The 27832-nt window shown below is 36.4% G+C and overlaps 4 protein-coding genes across 7 annotated transcripts in view; 3 read left to right on the forward strand and 1 right to left on the reverse strand.

The window, feature by feature from the left end:
- The first annotated feature begins 2407 nt into the window (after positions 1 to 2407).
- LOC108674763 (mitochondrial inner membrane protease ATP23 homolog) lies at positions 2408 to 6086 on the forward strand. The gene is made up of 6 exons (XM_018162733.2): positions 2408 to 2615; positions 3800 to 3936; positions 4214 to 4259; positions 4569 to 4650; positions 4931 to 5155; positions 5520 to 6086. Exons 1-6 carry the CDS (start codon positions 2446 to 2448, stop codon positions 5709 to 5711), a joined length of 852 nt encoding a protein of 283 aa, XP_018018222.1. The 5' UTR covers positions 2408 to 2445; the 3' UTR covers positions 5712 to 6086.
- Positions 6087 to 9320: 3234 nt separating this feature from the next.
- LOC108674776 (ankyrin repeat domain-containing protein 16) lies at positions 9321 to 17152 on the forward strand. Its single transcript, XM_018162747.2, has 9 exons — positions 9321 to 10496; positions 11830 to 11990; positions 12413 to 12534; positions 13614 to 13747; positions 14042 to 14171; positions 14638 to 14843; positions 15526 to 15610; positions 15969 to 16079; positions 17040 to 17152. The coding sequence occupies exons 1-9, from the start codon at positions 10488 to 10490 to the stop codon at positions 17117 to 17119; spliced, it is 1038 nt and encodes a 345-aa protein (XP_018018236.1). The 5' UTR covers positions 9321 to 10487; the 3' UTR covers positions 17120 to 17152.
- Positions 17153 to 17958: 806 nt separating this feature from the next.
- Positions 17959 to 24893, forward strand: LOC108674759 (cell cycle checkpoint protein RAD17-like). 2 transcript variants are annotated; one of them, XM_047882880.1, is made up of 11 exons: positions 17959 to 18076; positions 18286 to 18402; positions 18853 to 18972; positions 19408 to 19546; positions 19577 to 19787; positions 20589 to 20714; positions 20940 to 21094; positions 21368 to 21535; positions 22233 to 22456; positions 22751 to 23000; positions 23448 to 24893. In XM_047882880.1, the coding sequence occupies exons 1-11, from the start codon at positions 18053 to 18055 to the stop codon at positions 23591 to 23593; spliced, it is 1680 nt and encodes a 559-aa protein (XP_047738836.1). In that variant the 5' UTR covers positions 17959 to 18052; the 3' UTR covers positions 23594 to 24893. The 2 variants fall into 2 exon arrangements, with proteins under 2 accessions (XP_047738836.1, XP_018018218.1); XM_018162729.2 differs by having other exon boundaries at positions 18289 to 18402.
- Positions 23820 to 27832, reverse strand: part of LOC108674760 (rabphilin-1) — a 39031-nt gene continuing 35018 nt past the window's right edge. For all 3 annotated transcript variants that reach the window (XM_047882878.1, XM_047882877.1, XM_047882879.1), the window contains exons 15-18: positions 27206 to 27315; positions 26633 to 26790; positions 25535 to 25710; positions 23820 to 25262 (exon numbers count right to left, since the gene is read on the reverse strand). In XM_047882878.1, coding sequence (XP_047738834.1) covers positions 25141 to 25262; positions 25535 to 25710; positions 26633 to 26790; positions 27206 to 27315 — 566 coding nt within the window. In that variant the 3' untranslated portion in view covers positions 23820 to 25140. The remainder of the gene's footprint in view (positions 25263 to 25534; positions 25711 to 26632; positions 26791 to 27205; positions 27316 to 27832) is intronic.

Below are 27832 nucleotides of genomic sequence, written 5' to 3' on the forward strand. Positions count from 1 at the left end.
GAGTCCATTATGAATTAAAATTTTTGAGGTAAAGGCTGAAATGCATTATTTAAATTTGAGAATGGCCTGTAAACCGGACGTGTTTTTTTATCTATCTACACTTCGAGTTGCAGCTGCTGAAGGAGTTTTTTAACATGCATTGAAGGTATGGGTTTTCTAAAAAAATAAACCTAAGTAATAATGAATAATTGGAATATAAAATTTAGAAATTTTTAGGCTGAGTTCTGTCAGTTATTTTCGTATTATTACGCAAGACAAAAAGAAAAGTTTAAATTTTCTCAAATTATATTATATTCGAATCATAGGTATTTTTTTAATTTCAATATCTAGAAAATCGCAATCTGAGTTTTAGGAAATTTGTTATTGCCAATCCGGTTGAATTTTCTAATTTCGGTGGGGATGCCTGCCGAAGACGGGTTCCGCCGTCACGGGTGGAAAGCTACGTAGAAGTCAGCATAGCCAAAGTCCACAGTGAGTGAGATTCATATACCTTCCCGATCGTTATCATGCCTGAGGGCATAGTAGCCTGCACTATAACGTGCCTAATGCCATAGTGGCCATTTCCCTTCATGGAAGTGAGTACAGAGTAAATAGGCCAAATAGCATCAAGCCATTGCAACAACAGCCGTGGACGGTCAACGGTGGTCAAAGCGCCAAACTGCTTTAACTGCAGCGTGGCTGTACTTCACGCAGGACGCAGCCAGGCATTTTCACGGCTTTTGACACAGAGCACCCACCACAACAGCGCCGTTCCGTCACAGGCAGTCAGGCACTGTTTCACTGCGCTGGCATACCGCGTACAACTGGCCCGACTGTCTGGCTGGAGCGCAGCAGGCCCTATTCCCTACCTACAACCTACAGGCTACAATGCCTGACGGTGACCCTGACCACCCTTTACTGTTAGCCAGAGACTAGAGTGGTCTGTGGAGTGTGGCTCAGCGGTTAAGACTTACGGTACAAGTGAGAAGCAGAAAGGTTGGTGTGGAGTAAAAATCTGTTGAGCAGAGCCAGATTACCGTTGACTATTGGATGTAGTGGTTTGTGGAGTAAGGCAGCACTGACTTAAAGTTGGTGTGGTGATATGAGTCACTTACAGTTACACACAGCTCATTGATCTGAGGCTATGTCATGTGTAGATATTGCATTTGCACCATTGCACGTAGACTGTTTATTGCATGCTGATGGTTGTTGTTAGGCCTGGGGCCTGTTTAAGTCAATTTTGTTCATTCAATTTATTCTTCTTTTAGTAGAATTACTATTAATTTTTGTAAAAATTTTTCTTTTTTCTCCTAGCTTACGTTCATAGAAAACTTTTTACCAAAAATGTTGTTAAGACAGAATCGTCATGAAGAATTCCTATGACGTCATTATATGTTTTACTTGAAAATTCTGATTTCAGGTGATGAATTTCACTTATATCAAAGTAGCATGAACACAAATCTAGTAAGCAAAATTAGCAATCAATGTCAAGTGACTTTGCGTTTGCAAAGTGACTTTTCGGTCAGAACGCCTGGACTGACCAATTTTTTTAGTCATATTTCTAACTGAAATAAAATTTATTTAATGAGTATGTATGATAGGAGAGATACTCTGAAGTAATTCAATTTTAAAGCTTTGAAATACATGCAGAAACATTAAGTTTTAATATTTTTTTGGCATTCAATGACTCAAAACCTGACTTCAGTGAGTCTATTTGTTTCGACAAGATTCAAATTTTCATCATGTACCCACAGTTGCTGTGGCTACAGCTTCAACAAAATCCCATGCAGTTGTAGAGCTGCATGAACAAATCTCTTATGCAGCAATAATTGCCAAACAACACACACATAAGTCATGTTGCTGGACTTTGGGTGGGCAGGACTTTGGCACAACAGGGAAAATCAGCTGTAATTGCAGAGAAAGCACATATCTGAATTATATACATTCTTGAAAGTAGCCAGTAAATTTTAGGATTCAAAGTTTCTTATTTACTTGAGTTGTTTCCAAATGACATAAACAAGATGGCTTTCTCCCTTGGGGCTCTGAGGACAATAATGTTGTGGGACTGTGGGATTTTCAAACATTTCATTCATTCATTTTATTTGTGGAATTTTCAAACTGCACTATGAAAGCTTAATTCAAGCAATACATGTGGAAGCTTTGGTAGTTGAGTTGAAATGCAGGGATAGAGAGAAAAATGGGGAAATTGAGAGCCTTGCTTTGGTCAGTATCACTGTCAGTTCAGTTTATGGTTAATCAATTAATTGCTATTAAGTTCCCCAATGTATAACATTGAAAGAATTGTTCAATATTGCCTATCCAAATATTCATCAATCAGCATTTTATAAGCCCTAATTTTATGTATCGATAGAAAATTAGAAAATATATTAATATACAAATTTTTACTGACATAATGGAATTTTTTTCCAGCATTTCAGATTACAGATCATCCTTATTATTTTCAAAATGTTAGATGAACCTTATCAGTCAGCTGAGGCCTTGGCAGAAAACCACTCAACTATTCCAAATGAACCATCTTCATCTGCTCCCAAAGATGAGAAAGTCACCAATCTAAATGCTGAAAGTTGGAGTAAATCATCTGAAGAAGATAAGCAAGATGCATGCAAACCTCAAGAGTATGTATTATAAATTTAAAGTATATTATATATATATATACAAATACCTATTCAAGTATAAAAATGTAATCTAGTGATTTAATATGTACTCTGACCAAGAATTACAAATTTCTGCCTGCTGTATATTTTTAATTCAATTATTGATATTTTTTCACACAAGTTATTTCTGAGACAAATGACTTAAAAATGATCAAATATGTTTTACTTAATTTGTTATAATATTGATTGTTGATTTTGAGTAGCTACCATGGTTATTAATTTTGGATTTATTTTGTACATTCCTGAATTGTCTATTTTCTAAAAATATCTTGTTTTGAAGCCAGGGATATCCCAATTATAGCTGCAGGGAGTGGAAGATGATATGGATATAGGTAGTGATTTATTCCATTTTAAAAAATAATCCAGATTTCTTGTATTATCTTCTGTAATTATTGACTCATTTTTTATAAACATAAGGATTTAAGTTATTTAAAGTGAAACTTGAGACCGTTGCAAATAATTCTTGATTCTCCTTGACAACAATGATACTGATTTGCTCTCAACTTTAACCCAAGCTCTTATAAATATGATCTAAACCATTTTCAAGTATTTCTAAAGTGTTCCTTAACCAGAATTGTTTCTCAAGGTATGAACTCTCCTCTTATTTTCAGCAGCTAAGTCATTGAAAGAGACATCCTTGCATGCTTGATCTCATAAAATTTAGAATTTGAAAAACAAAAAATTGTTCTTTCAACTGAATTGTTCCTTTGCTGATAACTGCTAAGAACCTAAAATAATATTTTCACCCTTAAGATGAAATGCCGCAAGCAAATTTTATCCCTATCAAAGTATCATTACATAAAGTTCTCCAAATACATTTGAAATATTTAGAAGACCTCCCACCTTTGCTATCAGGAGCACCTCTCAAATCTTACTCTCCAAATATATATAATTTTGATATTAATTTATAAAATCAAAACTGTTACTAAATGTCCTAAATTTTTAAGCCAAATTGTTATGTGAAACCATAAAAGAGATTAAAATTTTTCTCATCAGAATTGTTATTTATTTTTTTAGTTCTATAGTGGCAGAAAATATAATCTTATAGCAGTAAATCTAATATAGATATTATGGGTTGAAACCTATTCTAAATTGTAATTTTTATCAAACTCATCAATAATACTATATTTCAACAATGCTTTCAGTTTTGGGTACGACATGTATCCAGAGAGAAAAGGGGCACGTTTCACTCCAACTTTCACCCAGATACTAAAAGGTCATGGACGTGAAAATTTTGATAGAGCCAAGTGTGAGCGGAAAGTCCTAAGAGCAATTGAGAAATGTAAGTAAATTTATTTGATCATGATGTACAAGCATCTACTGTACTTAAACTACTATATGACATGCAATGTTGACCAACACTTATACATTATTTAGATAAGTTGATAAATTCACAACTTCAGGTACCTTGTTTGATACTTAATAGGTATGTAATTTATATGTATTGAATGACTATTCTACCTATCAATGCTATCTCAGTAATATTAAAAAAATTCATTGTTCTATGTTTAGGCCTTTTACATTTACCTCAAACTCATTAATTGTTCTTTCTTCACTAGATCCTCTTGTTAAAATAATGATGTCTGCCCTGAAATCTTCTGGCTGGTGAGTGAAAATTTGATTCAACAAATTCTGTGTTGTATAAATATGCATGAATTATTACACTAAATATGCTTAATTTAAGATAGGTATGGATTAATATGTAATAGTGTACATGGGTAAAAAGTACTTCTGTAAAATTGTTATTGTACATTTTTAACAAACATTTTTTAGAACATTAAATTTTATAGAAAAATTCAAGTTGTGTCTAAAAGCATCTATATAACATGCCAGTCCAAAATATGAGCTTTAATTTCAATAACTAAAATAAGGACTTGGGCTATGTACTAAATAACTTGTTCTGAAATTTTCCAGTCCTGTTGACATCCAGAGACACATTGCTTGTGAAGTGTGTGATACCTCAGTCACTGGTGGCTATGATGTTGAGAGTAACCAGGTAAAATCAATCAAATAACTATTGTGCACATGTGAAAATTTGTTTATTGGAACATGTTAAATCCGTTAATTATTTTTGCTGCTATTAGCCTGTTGTGACAAGGTGTTGGGCATCAACAAGTTCTGTCTCAAAAAATGCTTAACTTTCATTTCGGCTAGTTTTCTTGCTTTTTGTGGTATCAATTCCTCCCTTAAATATTCAATTGAATTTCCCATTAATTTTTTCTCGCTTAATCTTTTCATTTCATTGAATCTCCATTAATCAACTTCCTTGGCTTCAGATTGTGGTATGCCAGAACATGTGTAAACTGGAAGGACTTGTTGCTGGAGTTTTAACCCACGAGATGATACACATGTTTGACTACTGTAAGCACAAACTGGATTTCAAGAACATAGAACACTTGGCATGCACAGAAATTAGAGCAGCCAACTTAACCCACTGCTCCTTCATGTCAGCAATTGCGCAGAGTGATGCTTCACCTTTCAGGATTGCCAAAACTCATCAGGTAATGAGCCTCACAGTGAGAAATAATAATTATTTTTGCAGGGTATGAAATCTTAAAAATGATTGTAGTCACAATCATAGGATCATGATTTCTACTGTAGTTAGGTGGAGAAATTTGTTCCTTGCCTGTCTGTAAATGGTATGCCTAATAAACAAATGCTTTGCCTCTTGAATGTCATTAAAGCTTTCTATTTGTTAAATAAAAGCTGTTACCCAATGTAGGTATTAGTCGTATTCAATACGAAGATATATTTGATATTTTCATACCATCCTTCAAGTTTGTCTCAATAAATTTTCCTATTTTTGTCCTAATGAATTTTTTTCTGTTCCATATGATTTCATTGATATTTGTACCCATTATTCAGGAATGTGTGAAGACCAAAGCTGCGTGGAGTGTGGAGTCCGTTAGGCATGTGGGCATTGAAGAGGCTAGAAGGATTGTAGATAAAGTCTTTCCTCAGTGTTATGCTGATCTGGAGCCCATCGGTCGACGCGTACGAAGAAATTCAGGTGAAGAAGTCCTAGCATATCAAGAGAAACGCATTTATGGCTACTAAAGAACTATTCATGTACTGAAACAATTTATGTTGCTGAACATTTTTTGAAAACACGTTTTAAGTGCAATTGCCCGATAGAATGTAATTGGTTCCTTGTTTTGAAGTCAACAATTTCATCCATACTTTTCATTAAGAATCGTATACTTCAATGCGCTTTCTGTTTATCGAATATTGCATAACGTTATTATTTTGAACATCGCCTTATTTCTGCATTTACTGATTTATTTAGACTTTTAACTTGTACATTATGTATTGATATTCACCCTCTTCATTAGCCATGTACATAATTTACATTTACGTGCATAGATTCGAGTTAATTTTCAATGGCCCCTTTTGCGTAACTTGAGAATATAAAATTTAATAAATCTCTCGTTTTCTGAGTTTCAACACCAAGCATGAAAACGTGTTGCAATTAGGTAGAATTCATGCTGAATAAGGTGAATTTGTATGAATTCATCGCTAAATATCAACGGAAGTTACATTAGAATGTATAGAAAAGGCTACTAGCAATCTTCATTGTAACATTCGTGCTCATACTCAATCGATAGTCCTAAACACCAAACAAAGATTTGCAGAATTAGATTCAAATGCCCAGCTAAGCAAATGAAATGTGAACCAAATGAAGTGAAGCGGCTAAAACTAAAGATATATCTGTGATTTCTTGCTAATTTTGGAGACTCGGACCGATCTCTTTGTACCTGTTGTTGTACATATGCTGCCTCTTCAATTAGTTTCCCCAATAATTCTCTCTTCTGTTAATGGTACTGTGATGAAAACTTTTAAGCAAAGAAAACCACAGAAATTTATATCATCTTTATAGAAAACGTTTCGGAGTCCAGTTCCATCGTCAGTTCGAAAATTCTAGAACACGGTTAAATCAGTAATTAGTACAGTGACTACAGTCAAGATTACAAAAAAACCTAAACGGCAAAACCTATCTATTTACAATTTCCCTTGACTGTACTAATTACTGATTTATCTGTTTTACTTAATTTTCGAACTGACGATGGAGCTGGACTCCAAAAAGTTATCTATAAAATAGTATGAATATTTGTAGAATTTTCTTTTCTTTCAAGTCTTTATTGAATTTGCGATTCAAGCTAACAAGTGACATCATTACGGTATTGTGATGTGAAGAATGAACTGTACATAAATGTAAGGAATTCAATTTTTCCCATTTTGGAGTAGACGGGATAAGTTGAATTCCTTTTTCCAATGCTACTCGGATTGATCGTGATTCTATCTTCAGTGTTGAATAGTTAGTGTTAATTGTGGATGTCTCAGCAGATCACACTGCTGGAACTGCAGCGAACTCTATACAGAACTTTATGAAAAAAAAACATTTCCCAGTAGTGCCTTGCGCCAGAAGGCCACACTGGTTGGGCTAAAACAGCCGTTGTGAAAGCATTGTGCAGTTTTGTGTGCTCACGAAACAAGGTCGACGATGCTTCTTGTTATTTCACAATCCTACTCAGTCTTTCACCCGCAATATACGTAGGTCAACTAAGTTCTTCAAAGTTCATATTGTTGCTATAATTTCACCAACTGCTATATCAAAGCCATTCTTTTCGATAAAGATTTTATTTTCTTCGTTACTAAGTCTTTGTTTGCTGTAGCATCAACTTGTTTGCATTTGGCAATCAATGCCGCATAGGCCAGTGCTCTCTTGTTGAATTGTTCTTGCCACTGTAAAGCACATGAAGATTATAGAATTTCTTTCCGACGACCGCTGCGTTCTCAAGTTATATGGCTGATCATTAGACTCGTGACCTGTCATCCAAGGCAACCAAAAATTATATCCAAACTTCAGATATGATTATCCAAACTTCAGATATGAGATATGATAAATTGTATAAACAAATTTCCCATTGATTAATATTAAAGTGTGTGATCTGACTTGCAACATAATGATACTTGTATACATTTTTCTAGTGAGTTGAATATCATCAATGGAATATGCGCGTGTTACAAACGTCTCAAAAGAATTTGAGACCGTAAATTCTGCCGGTCTCACTGTAAATATCTAAATTCAGTGAGCAATTAATATCTCCCAAAGTAATGACCTTCATAGTGACAAACCAGAGATTTTTTAGAATCAGTTCATTTTTAATTTCCTCATTTACCCAAGATTTAAACCAATTTCTTATGTATGATACTGCTGGTATCCATGATACTTTACTGGTCTACTTATAGGACCCAAAAATGAACTTGAGGAAGAGTCTAGGTAAAAAACTCTCTGCTTTGCCACTATGATGACCTTAGCTCAATGAAACTTGTACACGTAGGGCATAGTGGCAAACCAGTGATTTTTTAGAATCAGTTCATTTTTAATTTCCTCATTTACTCAAGATTTCAACAGATTTCTTATGTATGATTATTCTGGTATCCAAGATACTTTTTTGGTCTACTTATAGGATTCAAAAATGAACTTGAGGAAGAGTCTAAAAAACTCTCTGCTTTGCCACTATGACGTAGGGTAAACGCGGTATATTCCGACATCGTAGGTAATTCCGTCACTTCTCTAGTTTTTCCTTTATATTAAGCTTTGTTTTAGTTCCATGCGTTCATTCATGGTTAAAATGGTGACGTCATACATTTGCGTGTCGAAATACAGCAAAAACACTAGGTCTTGGCCATCTAGCGGGAAAATATTGAGATCCAAAGAGAGACAATGCATGCCACGTGGTGAGATCATCGAAAAATGTGTCAAATTTGACAGTTGACATGGCTCTACCAAATAGTGAATAACTGTTTTTATAGGAAGAATATTATGGNCAAACACGCTACAATAAGCCGCTATTGTCGCTGTGAGCCCTCATACGCGACATTTATTGAGGTATTTGCTACAGTGTTGGAGTCACGGCAGGTCTTGCGTCTGTAATGTGAGCGTTAGGAACGATTTCAGCTGAGCTAACAGCGCTCGCGCTAGTCATCGTTTAGTGCCGAAATTACTTATTACTTGAACATTTCTTAACGAAGATTTGAGAGATTGTTGTGATTGTTTTAAACAGTGCAATAGATTTATGTCCAGTGCGATATTTTTATATCTAGTGCGATAAATTTATGTCCAGTGTGATATATTTATGTCCAGTGCGACAAATTTATATCCAGTGCGATATACCTGTCTCTTATACACATCTCTCGTAATGCGCTGTTGGGGTCTGGGTTTTAGTCAGTACCGCAGTTGTATCTTGTCGGGTCTCGCTAAGTCGCTTGTTGGCAGTCGTCATAAGTTTATTGTGGAAGAGTCCCATTAGTTGACAGTCATTGAAAAAGATAAATGACCTATTATTTTAGCTCAAAAGTCGTAAAGTAACAAAATTGGTCGATAACTTCAGCGAAAGTCATTGAAATTCCAACGACTATTGCCACTGTATGAGACCTGGACCGCAACTAGGTACGCAATCTTTAAGGAAACATTTTAGATTGACAGTTGACTTGTTATTATGTTGTGCAGGATATTTTGGCTGGATAATCAAAGTATTGCGGATTGCGAAAGTGGACAGTTTTATGAAACGACATGTTTGCGGAGTACAAACCGCAATAAAATACATGACATTAGAGCCATGAGATTTCATACCTACGGGCTACTGAAATTATATGATATTAGAGCTGCAATATTTCAGAAAGAAATAGGACTTTTCCAGCCCTGCATGAACCCAAAGCCCAAAGGTCTTGCGCATCTGTCTTTACCAGGTTTGTCAAACCTCAAACTCCGCCCACCTGTCATGCAAGAGTTCAAACATTGAGTGTCCACAGTCCACACACTCCGTCTTGTTGGTCAAACCTGGCATGACGTGCAAGACTGACTCTTTTAGTGGCCTCAGTTGCTACTTGCTAGCACTTCAGATGCAAGACTGTTGATTAGATTGAGCATGTGTCATGTGAACAGGGCTTCACTCTTAATTCTAATGAGAGGTTGTAGAGCAAAGTACATAAACACAGAAGGTTGGAACAAAGTAAACTAAATGCTGCATTCATTGTTGTGACATTAGGAATAAACTGTTGTGACAGTTTATCACTTATAAATTAGCAAACACTTGTGAGACTAGCAATAAATTGCATTTTTAAATTTGGTTCTAAAATGAATTATTATTACACGATTGTTAATTACATGTAGATGCCACACTTTCACATTCCATATTCTGATGCACTTCTTCATGAGCATTGCCTGAAATGTCTTGAACTGTTCATCTTCTGTTTGGAATCAGCAACTCTGGATTTTCTTGCAAGAGGAGATGGTAAAGGAGGTCCTCAAGCACTTCTAAAACAACTATCATTATCCACATGGAACCCTCTAGAGTCTAGAGTCTAAACCGTGAAGAATGAAGACAGTAAAATGAAGGGACCTTTTTAAATTACTTGTAAAGCATTGAACTGAAACATTGAGTTCGACATGTCAGGATAAAAAATACCACATCTTTAAGACATGGTTGTGCACATCCTGTACCACTTTTCTCACTTTTGGGCTGCTCTCACTCTCTCTGCCGGCCCATTTCAATGCTTATGGTCATATCATTGGAAATGCTGCATTGTATTTTTTGTGTTTTTTAAATACTTTCTCTCTGTGCCTATTTATTCCATTTGTTCATGGGAACTGGGACTTGATTGTCACAAGTGGATCTACTGCCGTCAGTGCCCGTGCTTGCAGGAGCCTTCCTTTTACGTTCTGTTAACTGTTGAGCAAATCAAGTTACCATAAAGTGAATGTGGTATGAAGTTTTAGCAATTGGAAAAGCTTGTGTAATAACCTAGACAGGAAATGAATTTTGTTCAATGGCCAAGGTAAAATTTAGCACATTATGTTAATTTTTCGTTTCTCACTGTTTACTTGTACCCTTTACGTAGTTCAGAGTCAAACTCAAAGCGGCAAACAAGATAGGTATATTCTAATTATTCTTGAATCGCCCTTCCTTATTTTGTCCTCTTCTTACGAGAGGTTTGTAGAAATGCATTAATTTGTGTTTGTGTTCTATAAGAAAATTTTACTGCTGTTGAGAACTTAAGAGGTGGACTAAATGCTGATCAGGAATATTCATGATGGTACTTGAGCTGCCAATCTAAAAAATTGGGTTATAATTTTGCAAATGGAATTATTATATAGGTATATATATGTATAGTTATAATCTTGAACATTTGTTAATAAGTAGATAGCAGGTAATTTATCAAGCTGGAATTTTTGGCTTCAAAAATGGCAAGAAAGCTCCTGACTTTAGTCACAGCTCAGAAGGTAGAAATATTCCATGCCTGCCCTGGATTAATTTTTTAATTAAAAATAGAGAAAAATGTAGACCTGCAATTTTTGAAAGGGCAGTGGAGTGATTTTTTTCCCCTTGATTTTTTCTAGGAATTCTGCCGGGCTGCCCAATATTGACTAACCATGCCCCATGCCACATGTGATTATAGTGACTGACAGTCTATGAACTGATGAAGTCCTGAACAGAAGTTCAACTTGAAGTTCCAAATTACCCTTCAATGGTGAAGGGTAATTTGGGAAAAGTGATCAATGAACAGGCATAAGTTGAGTCCATATACAATATAGGTTAGAAATGGTATGGTAATGCTACAATTAGAAGTTGGAACTAAATATATTTTTGAAGCCACTAGTGTGTCAACTGTCAATTTGCCAACTTTGTGAAAAATTTCCATTGAGGTGATTTAACTTTTTCAGCTGCAAACTCATATAGGTACTGTGCCATATAATGAATTTAATCTCAAAATAATTCATTTTTCCTTAACTTAGAAAAATTTATTGCTTATAAAAGTACTATTAGTACTTTTGACTGAAGATAATTGAATTTTTGTGTTATTGATTGAGGATGATTGTTGAAGTTTGAAGCTAAATACCATTGTAATAATAACCATTGAAGTTTGATAGCTAAATACCCATTGTCTGAATTTTCACATCTCTATGAGGGTGAAATTAAGCTAATTTAAAACTATTCTCTTGAAGTATTCATAAATGAATATGTTTGACATTAGTTTCTGACATATTTCAGTTTATTTTCAAGATTTTTTAAGCTATTAAAATGCTAAGAAAATGATGACAAGATATAGTACAAGTTTATTATGCTGAATATGTCTATGATTATTAAAAGAAACATTATTGTGTTCTCAGGAAATATTTGCTGCACTGAAAAAACATGATCTCCATGCACTGGAAAACATCTTATTGGCTCAAGGTCAACCTATAATATGGCCCTCTATTGTACAAAAATCTTCTCAGGACACAGCTCTTCATTTGGCTTCAAAATATTTATGCTCAGCAGACATTATTCGGTACGTGCAATGAATGATGAGCTGTGTAGTGTAGATTTAGATACTGGATTGAAATTATAAATTCATCCTACCTTTTGGATAAAAATTTAGGATACTTTTGTTTATTATTTGGTTTATAATTTATAATACTTATTAGCAAAACAGTCTCATGGATTCTTGATGTTTCAATCTTTTACTGATTGTATATTTAACTGCCGAGTAATTTAATTAGATATTTTGTTCTAAATGATATGCTATTTACCACTCCTTTATTTTAAGCAAAAGATTAGCATTACACCAATCTCATTCAATTGTCTGTTTGGCAATTAGGGTGGTGTGTATGAAAATTAATTACCTAAAATATTGGTTACTTTATTATTTTCTCAACATTAACCAATAAATTAATCAATAGCAAAGTAGATAATAATGTTCTTGTATTGTAGATACCTCTTGGACCAAGGAGCAGGAGTTTGTTTAGAGCAGCGCAACACTGATGGAAAGAGACCTCTTCATGAGGCTGCTCAATGTGGCAACTTGGCAGCTGTCAAGATTTTAATCCTTGCTGGTATGAAGCTGACATATTAACCTTTTTGTTTGTGTTTCAAATTGTAAACCATTTCAGTGTAGCATGCATGCTAAATTAATACACTAACATGTCTGTTTAACATACAATTTCATTTAGTCTGTGGCTACTTATAATGATAGTATTAGGGAAATTAACCTTTTCTGGTTTGATATTATGCATGGCAAGAAATAAAACTTTAGTAATTTGTTTTACTATCTTTCAAGTGCTGCTAGCTTTTTTATAGGATGTTACTCAGAACATTTCCTAGCTTTCTTGCATTTCACATTTGCACTACGGTTGCTTATCTGACAAAGTCCATGACATTGCCATTTGATACTATTCAGCTGAAGCAACTTGGGGGCTTGTCAGTTGAGACTCAGGCTGATCTTATGAGTTGGACACAAGAGTCCAAGCTGAGATTATTCAATATGCCAGCTATTTTGTAATAGTCATTGAACTGATATATTTACTTACCAGTACTGAAGGCACTATTTGAGTTTTTGATGACTAATGTCTATGGCCTTATGTAATTCTTTATTGATGCCCTTCATCATGTCATTTTATTCATGTTGATTACTATATTTTTTATTTATGCTTGTTCAGTTTTACCAGAAATGTTTTTTGAATGAATGTTTTTTTATGTACACAACTGAAAGCCTTATTCCTTCACCATGGAAAAGGCTGATGAAGAATTTTACTGACTTGTAAACTATCACTCTTGTTTAGACTTATTCAACTGCTGGAGAAAGCAAATATTTTTTTTTGTTCTGGTGCTTCAATTTTGAATGCTCATTCTCTGATTTGCTGCTAAATTTTGGAATTATAATATTTAGCATTACAATTTGAAATAGAATTTACAGTTGAATTTTTTAGAGCTTGAACTAGGGAAGAATAATAGTCTTATCAAATCGTGTAAACCTGTTGAAATTGGAATAATTGGAAAACAACTTTTAAAAAAGGAAATTGTTTTATGATAAATAAAGAATGCTTAGAATGGTATCTTGATTTCTGCTTGTATATTGAAATTTTTGCCTACTTTCAAAGAAAACAGCAGAAATGATGTAATCTGTATTTCCCAGGGTCCAATGTTGATTCTTTGAACCGAGCTGAGTGGACACCACTCATGATGGCAGCGTCTAAACCCTCTACAGAGTCACTTTGTATTGTCAAAGAACTCATTGCAGCTGGTAGTAATTTAGCCCTACTAAATAAGGTAAGAATTTACATCAAAATTTTCATAAATTTTAGTATATTGTAACTTGATTTACATAATGTCAAATTTCAGTCACATGCATCAATTTCAGTGCTTAGCAGTTCTCTCCAAGTAATGAATAAACGTACTTTTGTCTGCTGTCATTTGCTGTTATTATGTCTGCTGTCATTTGGAATTATAACAGCTGAGATAGAAAATGAACCTCCTTGGTGTTGCTAATTGGTATTGCTACATAACACTTCCTGTGAACTGATTAATATTTTTTATATTTATATGTGTATTTTAATTTGTTAGGATGGTTGGAGTGCAGCACACATTTGCTGTCGGAGTGGCAGCGTTGATGTGCTTCAGCTGCTGCTGCTGTCCTTGGAGCACTGCTGCTGCATTTCCAGCAAGAATGGCAGGACTGCCCTCCACACCGCTGGTGAGATCATGTGAGTCATTCTGACCTACTTTCTTGTCAATATTCAAGGTGTCACGGCATAAAATATTGCGGAAGGGATTTCTGCCATGTGTTTACTTATGCAGGTTTGAACAAAATTTGATCCCATAATACCAGTGTTACTGTATTTAATCTTCCAGATTGACGAATACCTAAACATAATGAAGATTGTGGCTCTAATTTAAGCGCGTGATTGAAAAGTGAAGGAGCAAAGCTGCAAGGTACCCAGTAAAATGAACAATTAAATGCTGAAGTAGAACACTAAGATGGACAGCATTATTAACACTCAACTTATAAGTTTATCACTACCCAATTCATTTTACTGCTGCCAGATGAACATCTCTTTATTTTTGGATTGAGGAATTTTAAGATTTTATAAACCTCTTATCTTGTTCATTGATTCAGTTCAACTTCATATGAAATTTCTTTATCTTCTTACTTTACCCAGCCCTGCACGGTCGCACGGATGTGTTGGAGGCACTCAGAGAGCACTGTTCCTGCTGCCTTAACAGCAACCGTAAGGACCAGTGTGGCTTGTCACCGTTCATGGACGCCGCGTGTGGCGGTCACGTGGGCACCGCGCGTGCCCTCATCTCCCTCTGGCCTGACACGGACGTGCGTCTCACTGACGCCCGAGGACGATCTGCTCTTCAGGTTTGCTCATGGCGGAACTCGGGTCGTACTGTTTAAAATACTACTTAGGAATTCGTTACTCAGTCAGACGATCACTGTCGGATTTTCTATCTAAAGCTACCAATCACAGACAACAAATTTACCGCTACATGTGCTCAAGTTCGTTTTGATAGTACGGCCTCTTGAATCATGAGTAATTATTGCGCTCTGAGTTTATTGAAAGTGAAGTTCAGGCCAGAATGTGGCTCTGAAATTTTCTTTGGGAACCATTCTTCTATTATCAATGTTGCGAGGAACTTCAACAGCGAAATATAGTCTGTTGGGAGGTATATATAAAAAGAAATGTGTGAAAAATTAAGTGTTGCGTCATATTTGGGTTATGCTCGTGTGTTATGTATGCATGGTATGTATAAGCGTGACAGATTTATGACACCAAGTCTATTTACGAAGTCATCATGTCACTGCATTATTTTCTCGACTTCAGTTAAGCTTGTAAATTTTAATAATTTATCCGTAATGCCATCTTCTTATTTGTAGATCTAGCAATGTTCTGCATATTAAATTTGTATTTGGTCTCGTGCGAGAGTAACTAGGTAGTGGATTTTTTGGGATTACCTAATTTTCTCAGACAAATTTGATTTATTTTTCTTATATGTTTTTAAAATATCCCTGTATTTTCTGAGTGACAATATTTACTGATCAGATAGCCTCAGAAACTGGCCAGCTGGAGACGGTCAAGTTTTTAGTGCAGGAGTTGCTCCTCGACCCTCAGCACTGCGATATAATAGGTGCGTCCTTACCTCTTCATGGAAAACAAGCTCCTGGCAAGAATTGAATAGTTGCGGATTTTTTGTGAATTTATCATAATCTAACAGTAAAATTCACATTATTTTTCAATACAGACTTGCGAAATCTGCCATATCTTGATTTAATTTTATTCTATTGAAAAAATATCCACCTAATTTTGAGTCCATACAAAAGAATCTACAGATTTTAGTGATTAAAACTAATAATTAACAGTAATATAAACGAGTTAATATTATAATCTGGTTGAGTAAAACCCGAAAAAGATAAGAAGGAAAAATTTCTAGAAAGTTCTTGCTAATTAAGACCGTCAAGTTGAATGACCACTGCTTAACTGTACAGGTCAGAACTGCGTGCACAGCGCAGCGAGGGCCGGACACAGCCATGTGCTGCAGTGGCTCATCAGCTGTGCAGGCTGTCCCGCCGACACGCTGGACCACAACGGCCGCTCAGGTAATGGACCCAACACTGCATTATTTTGCTGAATTTTTTATTTTAATTGATAAAATCGTTTGATTTGATTTCTCAGTAGTATTATCTAATAACATTGTGTAGCCAATACTATTGAGTATCCATTATTAAATAATAATATTTTTTCACTCATTTCCTTAGTCAATGTGATGAGGAAAAACATCCCCTTAGCAAATAGTATTTGAAATACTGAATTTATGGTTACTATTTAATGCCGTGTCTGTTTCATACTTCATTAGTGTCAGCGACGTACTTCACATTCCGCCTGAAAGTGTCTGTTACTCGGTCGCCATTCCAGGATTTACTCCTATTGTCCGAGTCTCAAAGCAGTACTATAAGAGTTCATAGTGTTTCCATTTTCAGTGCTTTAATATGGGATAAAGTAGCTCTAGATTGACAAAAATAAATGATGAAGTAATTCATTCAAACTAAGCCCTCGGACTACAAACAAATAAAATGGCTTATGTATGAGGTTGACACAACGGTGTGTATCAAAATAAATATTCTGGACTCGCACTCGAATTGTCTGGAAATTCAAGTATTGAACTTTTTTCGTCATTCTAGGTCCTACTATCATTATTTTACTAAATGCTTTATCTGATTCCCTCTGTTTTATAGCTCAGCAATTTCTCTCTTAGTTACATATGATATGATGGGTTTTTTAATGACGGCGCTCAACTCCAAATCTGAATTTTATTTAATATCAGGATTTTATTTGAGAGTTTGATTTGACCAGAGTTTCAACAGTAAAATGGGACATTTCAAGCAAGGGTTTACATCTAAAAATCTGAGGTATCACTTTTCAAGGTTTTTTCATGCTATATTTAATGTCCAGTCTAACACGATTAGATCATGGCCTGGTTTGATGGAAAAAATTTGGTGATTGATGTTATTCATCTTTGTTTATACTATGCAGCAGTGAAAATCTAATTCTGTTTTCAGCTCTCGACCTTGCTTCAGCTGCAAACCACTCGAAGTGTGTTGAACTGCTCAGCAGACCCAAAACTTCGCCTCCTTCCTAACGAGAAGCAAGACAAATAAATGCTAAAAATTGCTGTGTTCACTTTATTATCATTGCATTAGTTTCTCGTACCATCCTCCTCAGGGGGGACTTCTGACGGGTGTCTGTGCTCGTCAGAAGTCCTATGGGATTTCGCGCTCCTAGGGAGATTGTTCTTGAGCGCCCCACCGCTGAGCTCGCGGTGTCTGACTGCAGGTCTCTGTTGTACGGTTAAGTTATTATTTAGGTAGGTTACCTTAAATTTCCCTTCTCTGTCTTTCTCGTGCGGGCGGCCGACGTACCATGTAAGCGACCTCTTGTTCGACTGTCTTCGTTTCTGTTGCTTTTCACCTGTCCCTCCTTGTCACTTCGTCTCTTTGAGATGTCAACGCTGCTTCTTTCGAGCCAGCTTCAGCGGGCTGGACAATTGAGACCTTCCGCCCCTTGTGGGTGATGAACAATTTTTTGATTTAAAAAACGTTCGATAACTGAGATCTTCCACCTCTTTGGTGATGTTTATCTTGACTTTCGGTACGAGACAGCTAAATACCCGTAGCTGAAGCGCTAGTAAAACATTTGGCCACTAAACTAAACTATCGTACCATCATTTATCGCCCGCACCTGAAAATTATTTCTGATTGCCCGTGAAGCGTGCGTCGTTTTAAGTGGATATTATTCTTTATTTATGTAGTGGTAGCCGCAAGAAGAAGAAGTCTTGACTTCTTCTTGGGGAGTTTTGACGTTCCCCCGGCACTGATGTCCTAACCTGGCTATCAAACTGATGTGCACAAGGCAAATGATTTTCATAAGCTTCTGTTGACGCATTCTCAAATTCCAAGTGTTTAAATTTCCTCAGATTTTTTTATTGAGTTGTTAAGTAACGCATTTTTCGAAAGAATTGATTGGTTGAAAATGAATTTTGGTCAAGTTAGAAACATATGATATTGACTCGATCATGTCGGCGGCGTCAAAAAGTAAGGTAAGATTTTTACATATTACTTAAACATCTCACGAGATGACATTTATTTGACTTTGAAATATTTCCAAAATTTGTAAATAGTCCAAGTTTCTTTGAACTTTAATTGAATATTGCAATCAATTGGGTGTGTAATTTTTATGAAAGAGATCAATATGTTTTGTTATGTTATGTTCCGAGTTTATTTCTAAGTTATCGTGCTTTCCCCTCAGCAGAAGCGGTCGTGGATTGCGTCTTCATTTGATGATGACGATTTCTCTACAACTACCAGTAACGACACAAAACTCGGCGCCCCCACCATATACAAGAAATTGAAGGGCATTTCAAAGGTTGTGTGAGCTAGATTGATCTTACGCTTAGAAATTACATCGTTGGTTTTTTTTCAATAAACGCAAGCTATTTCAATGTTAGATTGATGAATAATTAAATTTGACCAATGAGTAATTCAATTTCAATTGCTTCAATTTTATTACGGTTATCCACTAAAAGTTCTGATCACTATAATAATTACTCTTGGTTGCACTTAAACATTTGCAGAAACCTTACATTTCTTCTCAAAAATCTCAATTTCTAATATAAGTTTTTTCATGTTAAACTCTCCTCCTAAGTGACAGTGCATCCCAGCATAGCTTTAAAGATCTTTTATAAATAATTTGAGTATAGCAACTTGATTCTTTAAATTCAATAGTTGAAATCTTATCAAATAAACTAGTTTTAAGTTTGCAAACTGTCTTGTTTACTATTTTGTGACCTTATTTTGATACGAAATTTTTGAGCAGTCGAGCAAGAACCCTTCGCTGTGGAGTGGAGAGTTCGTCAACAAAGACAGGCTGGCGGTGCACAAGAAGAAGGCAGAGGAGGTCGAGAAATGGCTTATCAACGCCCTCACCGGCGTCCCGGTAAGATTATTAGTTTTCTGTACAAATTAGAAATATATCGTTAAGCAGAAACTATCTCACTGTGTTTGGAAACTTTTAAGCAGCAACTTCATTACTAGTTTTGTGTAGCATATTACATCAAACGGCATGACATTTTCCGAATCGAATCTTATTTTGTTGTAAAGATTTATGGAAATGTATTATGAATTGACCCATCGAACTGGCTTTTATTTATTACTGTACTCGTAGAATCATATTTTCTTTCGATAAACGAATACTAAAAATATTAATATATTAGCGAATTGCATTTAAAATTAAACTATTGTATGCTTTCAATCGAACTGCAAAACATTTTTTGTATCTTTACCTAATCTCGTATTGACCTTTGAGCCCTGAACGCTACGTTGAATACCCTGCATACCTAACTTGTACCTAACACTTGTGTGCCCTCCTCAGGGCCACCGCGTGTTGCTGCTCACAGGGCCGGCAGGCTGCGGCAAGACGGCCTGCGTGCGAGCGCTAGCTGAAGACATGACCGTCGTTGTCAAGGAGTGGATCAACCCGAGCTCCGTCTACACGAATAACTCAAACTGGGGTGAAGAATAGAAAATTATCTCTACAGAAGAGTCACGACCGTGGGTTCCTGGCGATCAGGTGTCAGAGTCTGGCGCCGCGACGCTCTTCCGTGAGTACGTGAGCCGCGTCAACAAGTACGGCAGCGTTACGACGGTGACCACGAATCCCTCCAACCGCGACTACAACGGTCAGCTTCTGCTCGTCGAGGACCTCCCCAACGTCTTCTACAGAGAGCCAGCGCTGCTGCAGGATATCATAAGGTCTTTGGAAATCGCGCATCCAACATTTTCTTCTTGTTTACTATTCACCATGTGAAAGTATCGCATACAACGTTTTCGTCTTGTTTACTATTCATCATGTAAAAACTTTCATGGTTGTCGGTATAATAATTCTATATATTTTCTTATGAAATTGTCCTTATTATTCTGAATATTGCATATTTTAGAATGTGCGTATGATTGTATGTTTGAAGAATGACATTGTTTATATATTTAGGCGAGTGTGTTGACCAAACTCATCAGTTGTGGATATTATTTGGGTCTGTAATTGTAGTTTTGTTGGTCGAATCATGATGCATCGCAGATCGGATACGGTATTTGAGAAGTACTAGATGATTACTATAGTTTTTTTTTATTTTATTCTGAAATAGAAAATAATGATTTTCAAATTTACCAAAGGATGATACCTATATAACACGATTTGTGCGGGTCTGTGGTTATTATAAATTACGCGAAATTTATTATATCGGGACAATGACTTTTTACAAAGATTCCTGCAGCCCAGAAACGATCGATATCTAAGAACTTTTTATACTTAAACTTGAATAAGTTTATTTCCTACTATAGCTTCACTATGCCAGTTGTTAAAGTTCAGTTATAACATGAGGCACGAACGAGTTTAGCATGCTCAAATCTCGAGGTAGATAGACAGGTTTGTTTTCTGGTCAACCGTCACGTTTTTTTTTTTTTCAATATTTTCATTCAAGCATCAAATTTAGCGGCACACAGGTCAACGCATTTGTTTTTTGCCCTCCACCTACTGACTGTTAGTGTGCTGTGCAGGCGTTACGTCTTGTGCGGCAGGACACCGGCAGTGTTCATCATGAGCGATGCGCCTCAGCTGGAACATTCCTCCACTCGTCTATTTCCACCCAACTTCTGCTCCGCTGTTGGCGTTACTATCATACAGTAAGTTGTGATCTTATCATTGAATGGAAGATCTGTTACTTTTGTGCTATAATCGTTATTTAAGTAACTGGATTTAGATAATTTTTTTATGAAACTATGTTCAATTGAGATTCCTTTCTTCCAAAATTATCCGTTATTTTCTGTTAAATCAATAGCCACCACTTTCATCTTATCAAGTTGGGATCGACTTCAGCGTATATTTTATTCACTGTACACTTTAATTAGGTTCAATTCCGTGGCAACGACGCTGATGACCAAAGCTCTGAGTGAGGTATGCCGTCGTCACGACGTTCCGGTGAGCACTGAACTGATCACTTGCATCACCGAGGCGGCCTCTGGTGACCTACGCTCTGCTACAAACGCTCTCCAGTTCTCTCTGGGTGAAGTAATTTTTCTAGAAGTCCATATTACGATTTTTATCATAAGCCTGCTTAATTAACTATCCATAATTACCCAATTGAGTCCAGTTTATTGTAGATGCTCGAACTTTTATGTATTCAGTGTCCTTGCTTCTCGAGTCCCCTCAGTTCTATGCAGTTATGGTTGCATTGAAATGCTCATACATTAATCTATTTGTTTTAGATAGCCTATTAAAGGTATTCATTTACTTGTTTTCGACTCATAATTTTCTTTTATCGAATGTTTATCAACAGATTTCTCCGACACTACTAAGAATATTCTTTTAGCTCCATCGAAGAAAAAGTCCCGCAGGAAGATGGCAAACACAGATGACATTTCCCCCGCTGTAGCTACGTCTACTAACGCCAAAGACTCGGCACTCCCATTATTCCGCGCTCTCGGGAAGGTGCTCTACTGTAAGCGTGAGTGCTGTATTTTAACACTTTGACTTCGATTACTTCATCTTGTACTATTATTTCATTTTTTGTACTCTTTTTAAACAGGGTTGCCAGACGGTCATTTTTTCCGGACAAATTCCGTGATTTAGTTTTTCTCAATTGCGTTGGCCGGCTAAAATTTATGATAGGGGTACTATTTAATTAAATTATAAATACTGCAAAAAGAAAATAAATAGAATTTTTATAGCGGAACCTACAAATAAATTAGTATATATTGAGTTACCGGCCTTTTTTTGTTCTCGGATTTGGCCGATTTTAGGCAACCTGAATTATGTACCACTACGTCCTGGAGAAGTACATTTTGTGGTACGCATATGTACCACTTCGGAGTCAACTTGTTAAACTATAATGAAATGTTACATACTTCGAGTATAAAACGTCATATTTACAGATACCGAATTTACATATACTTCAGGAGTATAGAATTACTTGTTTGACCAAGTGAAATGAAAGCCGTTTCATTTTTTTATTATTCTATATCAAGTAAAGGCGACTTCTACCGATAGTGTCACTGAAAATGTATATCAGAGCCGTGTATGTGCTTACAAAATGAGAACTATCTCGCTAGTTATAGATTCTCATCTAGCGTGTTTTACCAACCTGAAAATTACATGTTTGGTAGTCAATATGGAAAACTTGTAATGATTTGAATATCCCCCAGGAAGTGACAGTCCTGCAGCGCCATTACCTCCTCACCTTCGCCAGGAGGAGCGTGCGCCTGCCACAGCAGATCCCGAGGTCCTGCTTGACACGTGCTACTTGACACCGCCCACGTTCGCTGCCTTCCTTCACCAGAACTACACGCCCTTCATGAAGAGCGTTGCAGGAGCCTCCACCGCCCTGCAGTATCTGTGTGATGCCGACCTCATACTCTCACAATGGGCGGTGAGCTGTCATATTTCTCTTCGATATCGGACGTGACGTTTGTAGGTCTCTTTAATTGAAGGAAAGAACTTGAGCGATTTAGTGAGTCCTGCGGTAAGGCCTACTCATATACCAAGTTTTTATTTTTTATAATAGGACATCAGCAACAATTTTTTTTTTAAATTTATATTATTCCAACACATCATTGTTTTTAAAAGAAATGTTTTAAATATAAATGTTAACCATTGTTTATTCCTACTCAAGCGTTGTGTCAAAAATTACTATATTAATTCTCATCTCAATCATATGCATTAGGACGGTGAAAAGCTATGGTCGTACGGTAGCGTTGCGGCACGAGGTGTTATGCATGCTACCGGCGTTGACTCTGGCTCGGAAGTATCAAAGATTTCTACATTTCGTCCGCTTGTGAGTCCTGCGTTCAACGATGTCACGCGCACCGCCTCGGGCTTCCTGGAACGCGTGCGCTCGAAATTTCCAACGGGCAGCCTGCACGACCTTACTTCCATTATATTACCATATTCATCGATCATCGATCCATACAAGTGTGAGGTTACATATGAGACGCACATTAATTGGGATCAGGCCAAACCCAATAGGTGATGTAATCTGAACATGGGCTCGCTGCAGTGACACGTGTATTCTATTTATTTTGTAGCAAACGCAAGAATAAAAAGTAATCATTGTCATTCGCAAAAATTATTCACTGAATTATATTAATTATTGTCGTCTCAAATACGGAAGCGTTGGCTTTTGGCCAGGTTCTAGTTTGGTTTGGCTTTGGTTCTGGTCCTATAAGACATGAACATTGTAGTTCAGGTGTTGGCGGTAGTTATTATTAGGGAGAGTGAAGCAAATTTTCAATACATTGGTTTCTGAGAAGTGGAAGATGAATAAAATTTAATCCATTTTTGCGGATTTCGCAATCATTATATTTGTAAATACTTTTACAATCAAGCGTGCAATTTTTTTAAAGTGATCTATTTATTTTCAGTTGGCGGACTCGCTTCGGAATTAGGAAGAATGGCTGAAAGTGGGAGAGTGAAACAGCTGCAGTGTCATTTTTCCGAGCATTCAAGAGAAGAATCTGTATCTGAACCAATAGATTATGACGACACTATCGAAGAAGTGTCGGACTAATTGCATGGTAAACTATTAAAGCTTAAGGTAGTGAAAATAATAGTATTATGATAAACGCGGGTCATTGTTATCCAGATCATTGCCCGGTATCTGTGAAACTCATATTATTCACTTTTCTATTTTTATCAAGTCATTGTTAACGAAATGATTAGATGGTATTTAGACACCTGTAGATGAAAATGATGAACGAATAGAATAGTATTCGTGTATGGATCAAAAAAGAAAGTTTGCAGAGAAGAAGTATTATATTTAAAATTGGCGGAGGCACACGATATACAGTAATGTAAATGCACTAATACAGAAATGTCTAACGAGTAATGCTAGAAAGTTACCGAGTAGTATTGTTGTTACTAGTGATTTCAAAAATATAGGTTATGAAAAGGTAAGAATATCTCTTCGGCACATGTGGGTTCTTTATTACACTTGCCTGAAGTTGATACTTGAAGGGTTATTCTTTGAAGGGTTATTATTTTGAATTGGAAAAATAAGATTGCAAATTTAGGGCTAACAAATTGAAGACTATCGTAGGAGCTTAATCGAAGAGAAAGAGTAGAAAAATTACACCTTGGCATGATTCTCGAGTGGCAGAAATGTGCAGGAACAATCGAACTAAGATTATCTACATTAAATTTCATTATATAACATCAATCCGTCAAATCTCAATTACAACATTTCATTGTTTATATTTGACATTCGCTTCTTTCAGGTATTTTGAGTCTCTAAAAGAGAATGTCAAGCATTGTCTATAAATTCTAAGGAAAATATAGCTACTTTGCTTGACTACTCGTAAGATTTGTAGTTTTTTATAATGTACAAGACATAGAAATAATCAACGACACAGCAGACTTCATACGCATCCGAATATTATGAACGATAAAATCAGTTCATGACATGCAACATGTGGAAAGAATCTAAAATAAAGATTGTTCAACAATTTACAACTGCGGAGAAAAAAAAAAGTCTCTTGTTTATACACATTTCATGCTTATTCTTGCAGGCTCATTTCATATTTAATGGATTATAAGTTTGCGCGGCTTGAAAAAATACATGCCTGTATTCTTGTCCATAATAATCCTTCAACGAAATTGAACTAACTGATAACATTATTCAGTTTATATCAACGTAGCGTAGCATATCTGCTCCCGTTCTTTACTCACAAAATATATCGCTGGTTCAATATAACGTGTAGGTATAGTTTTGCAAGTTATTCTATTAATCATTCGCAAAAATAAATATATCAAACTCTAGTGGCAAATATGTTCTACGCGTTTTTTTATTAATAAAAAAAATTGATTGTCAATTTGTTTTTATTATTCCTAAAGCACCCTTCGTTTTTACCGTAACTTTATCTGAAAAATTGCAAAATAATTTATGTAATGAAATAGTCTGCAGGTCTTCACAAAGTCTGTCATTCTATAGGAAATTTCGGCCTACCTTCCCAGTTTTGTCAAGTGAAAAACCAAGGAAATTACTTCAATTAGCTGCCTTCTTATCACTGACGCTAAGGTAGCACTTCCGTCAACGACGGAAATGCTTGCATGCTGAGCTCAACATGAATGCATGGGTCGCAGGTTATGCCACCTGTCATGGCGACGGTCGGGGTACTGAAGTACGTCGTACCAATGTCGCAGTTCTGGTCCTCGACTATCATGACCCAAAACGAGTCCACCTGGAAGTATGAAGGATGAATTAGAAGTTTGCCCCCCCTACAAAGGAACGTCTAGCAAATAAAAAACCGAGTAGGAAGACAGGGTTAAGGAGGGAAATGGAAATCTCTTGGGGAAAGTGTGCAAACGGAGACGACCCCGAAGTTTATTTAGTTGGGATAGTATATTCAGTAAATTGAACCTGAAACCTTGAATTATTATAATTTTACGTATACGGGGACGTCAACACAGCAATTTTTATCCACAATTCCCATAAATCGTGCTCTAAACTCACCGATGAAGTCATCGCTTCTTCCTACATCCTTGTCGTACACTCGCACATCGAGCTGCCTTTTCGGCAACTCGTTCCTGCGCACCTCGAACGTAAACTCGGAGTTGAATTCAGGATTCAAGTTCTTCCACTTGACGGCAGTCTTCAGTTTACGCTTATGAGGATCGGGTTTCAGCTGCCTATGGACAGCATGAATAAATTTTATCAGCAACAGGTCCACATGATCGAGATAATTCAATTATAAATTCCAAAATACAGCAGCCTGTGAGCAATCTGAATCAGATTTTAATACGAAATGCCTGAATTTGGATTTCCGATTGACTCTTTGCAGCCGATGGCACTGATGTGAATGCAAATAAAAGATAATTACGAAATGCAGAGGCCACATCAAAGTAAATAATGATCATTTCCGTTAACGTTCATTGATAGACAATAACTGCTATAATCCACATTTGTATTTTGTTAATAAACTGACGCCCAACTCGTAAAATAAATGCTTATCAATTTACATAGTATGCGTTTATAATGAATTTTACAACACAAAGCAACCTGATCACCTTACACAATAATGGATATACGGCACCGTTACATCTCAATTGCGAGGTCGAAAGAATAAAAATATTTCATCTCACCTGACATTTGAGCATAAACTTCAAATAATTATCAAAAACTGACAAGTATAGAACGCAGATAAAAATTATCATATCTACGCTTTGGCTAAACGTTATCCACAGTAGAACTTAAACTTGTCTTGAGCGATCAATGTTTTCGTAAAATTTTACTGATGATGATCGATAAGGTATGGAGAGACGGCTACAAGCCAGCGAGAATCGCTGTTACATGAACCGCATGTGATTGCATTCAAATGATGTTATAATTTTAGTAGTTAGTTACGTAAGTCTTGTCATCGAATACGAAGAGCAAGAATTTATAGATCAGCGACCAAGAATGTATAAAAGAATAAGAGCGCTGCAACAGACAGGCCTGAGAGATTTGACTTGACTTTTTTTATAGAAAATTAATGAAGCAAGAGGAGCTCAAGTGACAGCGAGGAGCTTGAAGTTTATTCATTATCATCAACCATAGCCCATCATAACTCACACTTTAACATAAGGGTCGGAATATCCGTTCTTGTCCCTGGCCCTAAGGTGTGCGCAGCGGACGATCCCTACGATGAGAGCCCCACGAGCGCTTGTGTAGCGCAGCGACAGCAGCAGCCGCCCCAGCTCCTGGCCTGTACTGGTCTGGTCGTCGCTGCCCTGGTCATGGATGTTATATTATACGTTTTATACGCAATTACCTATGAATTAATTTGAAAATTTAATTATTGAAACTAGGCCACATTTGCCTGCGTGAGCAGCGAGGATTAACACTCGCTCACCACACTCCGGCCGGGTTAGGAGCTTTGTTAGCAGCCACTAGAGGAACACGATTGTAATTATTTCGTAATAACACTAATAATAACAACGGATGTAAAAACTTTAATAATAACATTACTTTCTGCAGTGTTACATATTTAATATAGATATTTAATACATATTCAATTCCAGCATCAATCATTGATTGAAAAAGCCACACACGCAATTCGTGTTAAATAAAGTATTCAAGCCTAAGATAACGTAGGTGTTGGCTGCTGGAGCTTACCGTGCCGAAGGAATGGCTGCTTGCACTCACATTTATTTTGTCGCTGAGCTGCACACTCAGACGGCGCGACTCGTGCGCCTTGACGCGCTTCAGAGCCACGCGCGCCTCGCCCAAAAAGTAGCGATGCAGGCGACCCTCGTCTGAAAATCCCACACGTATTACACATTAGAAAACAAAAAAATATAATTAATAAAGTTGCAGACTCGGGTAACCGCAGGCTTAGGGAGGCAGATAACGCAACGTGAAGCCTCGATGAAACGCCTCCACTCGAGTGACACTCCTTTCGAATTTGACTCTTCAAAGAGTTCAAAAAAACTGTAATAAGAATGACGACTGATGAAAATCTTTTAAATTATTTTATTAGGTTGGTTTACGTTAAGAACGATGCTTTCTGATAATATTTCAGTATCTTTTTTGCGAAACAATTATAATATTGCTCACTAAAATCCCTATATTAAGGGAAGAACTGTTTGTTTAGACCAGTTGCATTACAAGGATAGCCAGCTTTATTACGTTTTTCTCATATTAAGAATATCTAAACGTCTTAAAAATTTTCTGAAGCAGCAATACTGCGATATGTTTCGTTCATCGTCGAGCGTCGAGTAGAACTGCTGGTGAGGTGGCTGCAAAATAGCGACCTATCAAGATGGTTGAATC

This window comes from Hyalella azteca, unplaced genomic scaffold (assembly GCF_000764305.2).
Source record: "Hyalella azteca isolate HAZT.00-mixed unplaced genomic scaffold, Hazt_2.0.2 contig11506, whole genome shotgun sequence".
Classification (NCBI taxonomy): Eukaryota; Metazoa; Arthropoda; class Malacostraca; order Amphipoda; family Hyalellidae; genus Hyalella; species Hyalella azteca.

What these genes read in the sequence shown, in the direction of transcription:
- LOC108674763 (XM_018162733.2), top strand. Translation starts at nt 2,446, where the DNA reads ATGTTAGATGAACCTTATCAGTCAGCTGAGGCCTTGGCAGAAAACCAC. An exon ending in GATGCATGCAAACCTCAAGA is followed by an intron (nt 2,616 to 3,799) that starts GTATGTATTATA and finishes CAATGCTTTCAG; the next exon opens with TTTTGGGTACGACATGTATC. An exon ending in ATGATGTTGAGAGTAACCAG is followed by an intron (nt 4,651 to 4,930) that starts GTAAAATCAATC and finishes CCTTGGCTTCAG; the next exon opens with ATTGTGGTATGCCAGAACAT.
- LOC108674759 (XM_047882880.1), top strand. Translation starts at nt 18,053, where the DNA reads ATGTCGGCGGCGTCAAAAAGTAAG. An exon ending in CGCTCTCCAGTTCTCTCTGG is followed by an intron (nt 21,095 to 21,367) that starts GTGAAGTAATTT and finishes GTTTATCAACAG; the next exon opens with ATTTCTCCGACACTACTAAG. An exon ending in TCATACTCTCACAATGGGCG is followed by an intron (nt 22,457 to 22,750) that starts GTGAGCTGTCAT and finishes CATATGCATTAG; the next exon opens with GACGGTGAAAAGCTATGGTC.
- LOC108674776 (XM_018162747.2), top strand. An exon ending in ATTTAGCCCTACTAAATAAG is followed by an intron (nt 13,748 to 14,041) that starts GTAAGAATTTAC and finishes TTAATTTGTTAG; the next exon opens with GATGGTTGGAGTGCAGCACA. An exon ending in GAGGACGATCTGCTCTTCAG is followed by an intron (nt 14,844 to 15,525) that starts GTTTGCTCATGG and finishes TTTACTGATCAG; the next exon opens with ATAGCCTCAGAAACTGGCCA.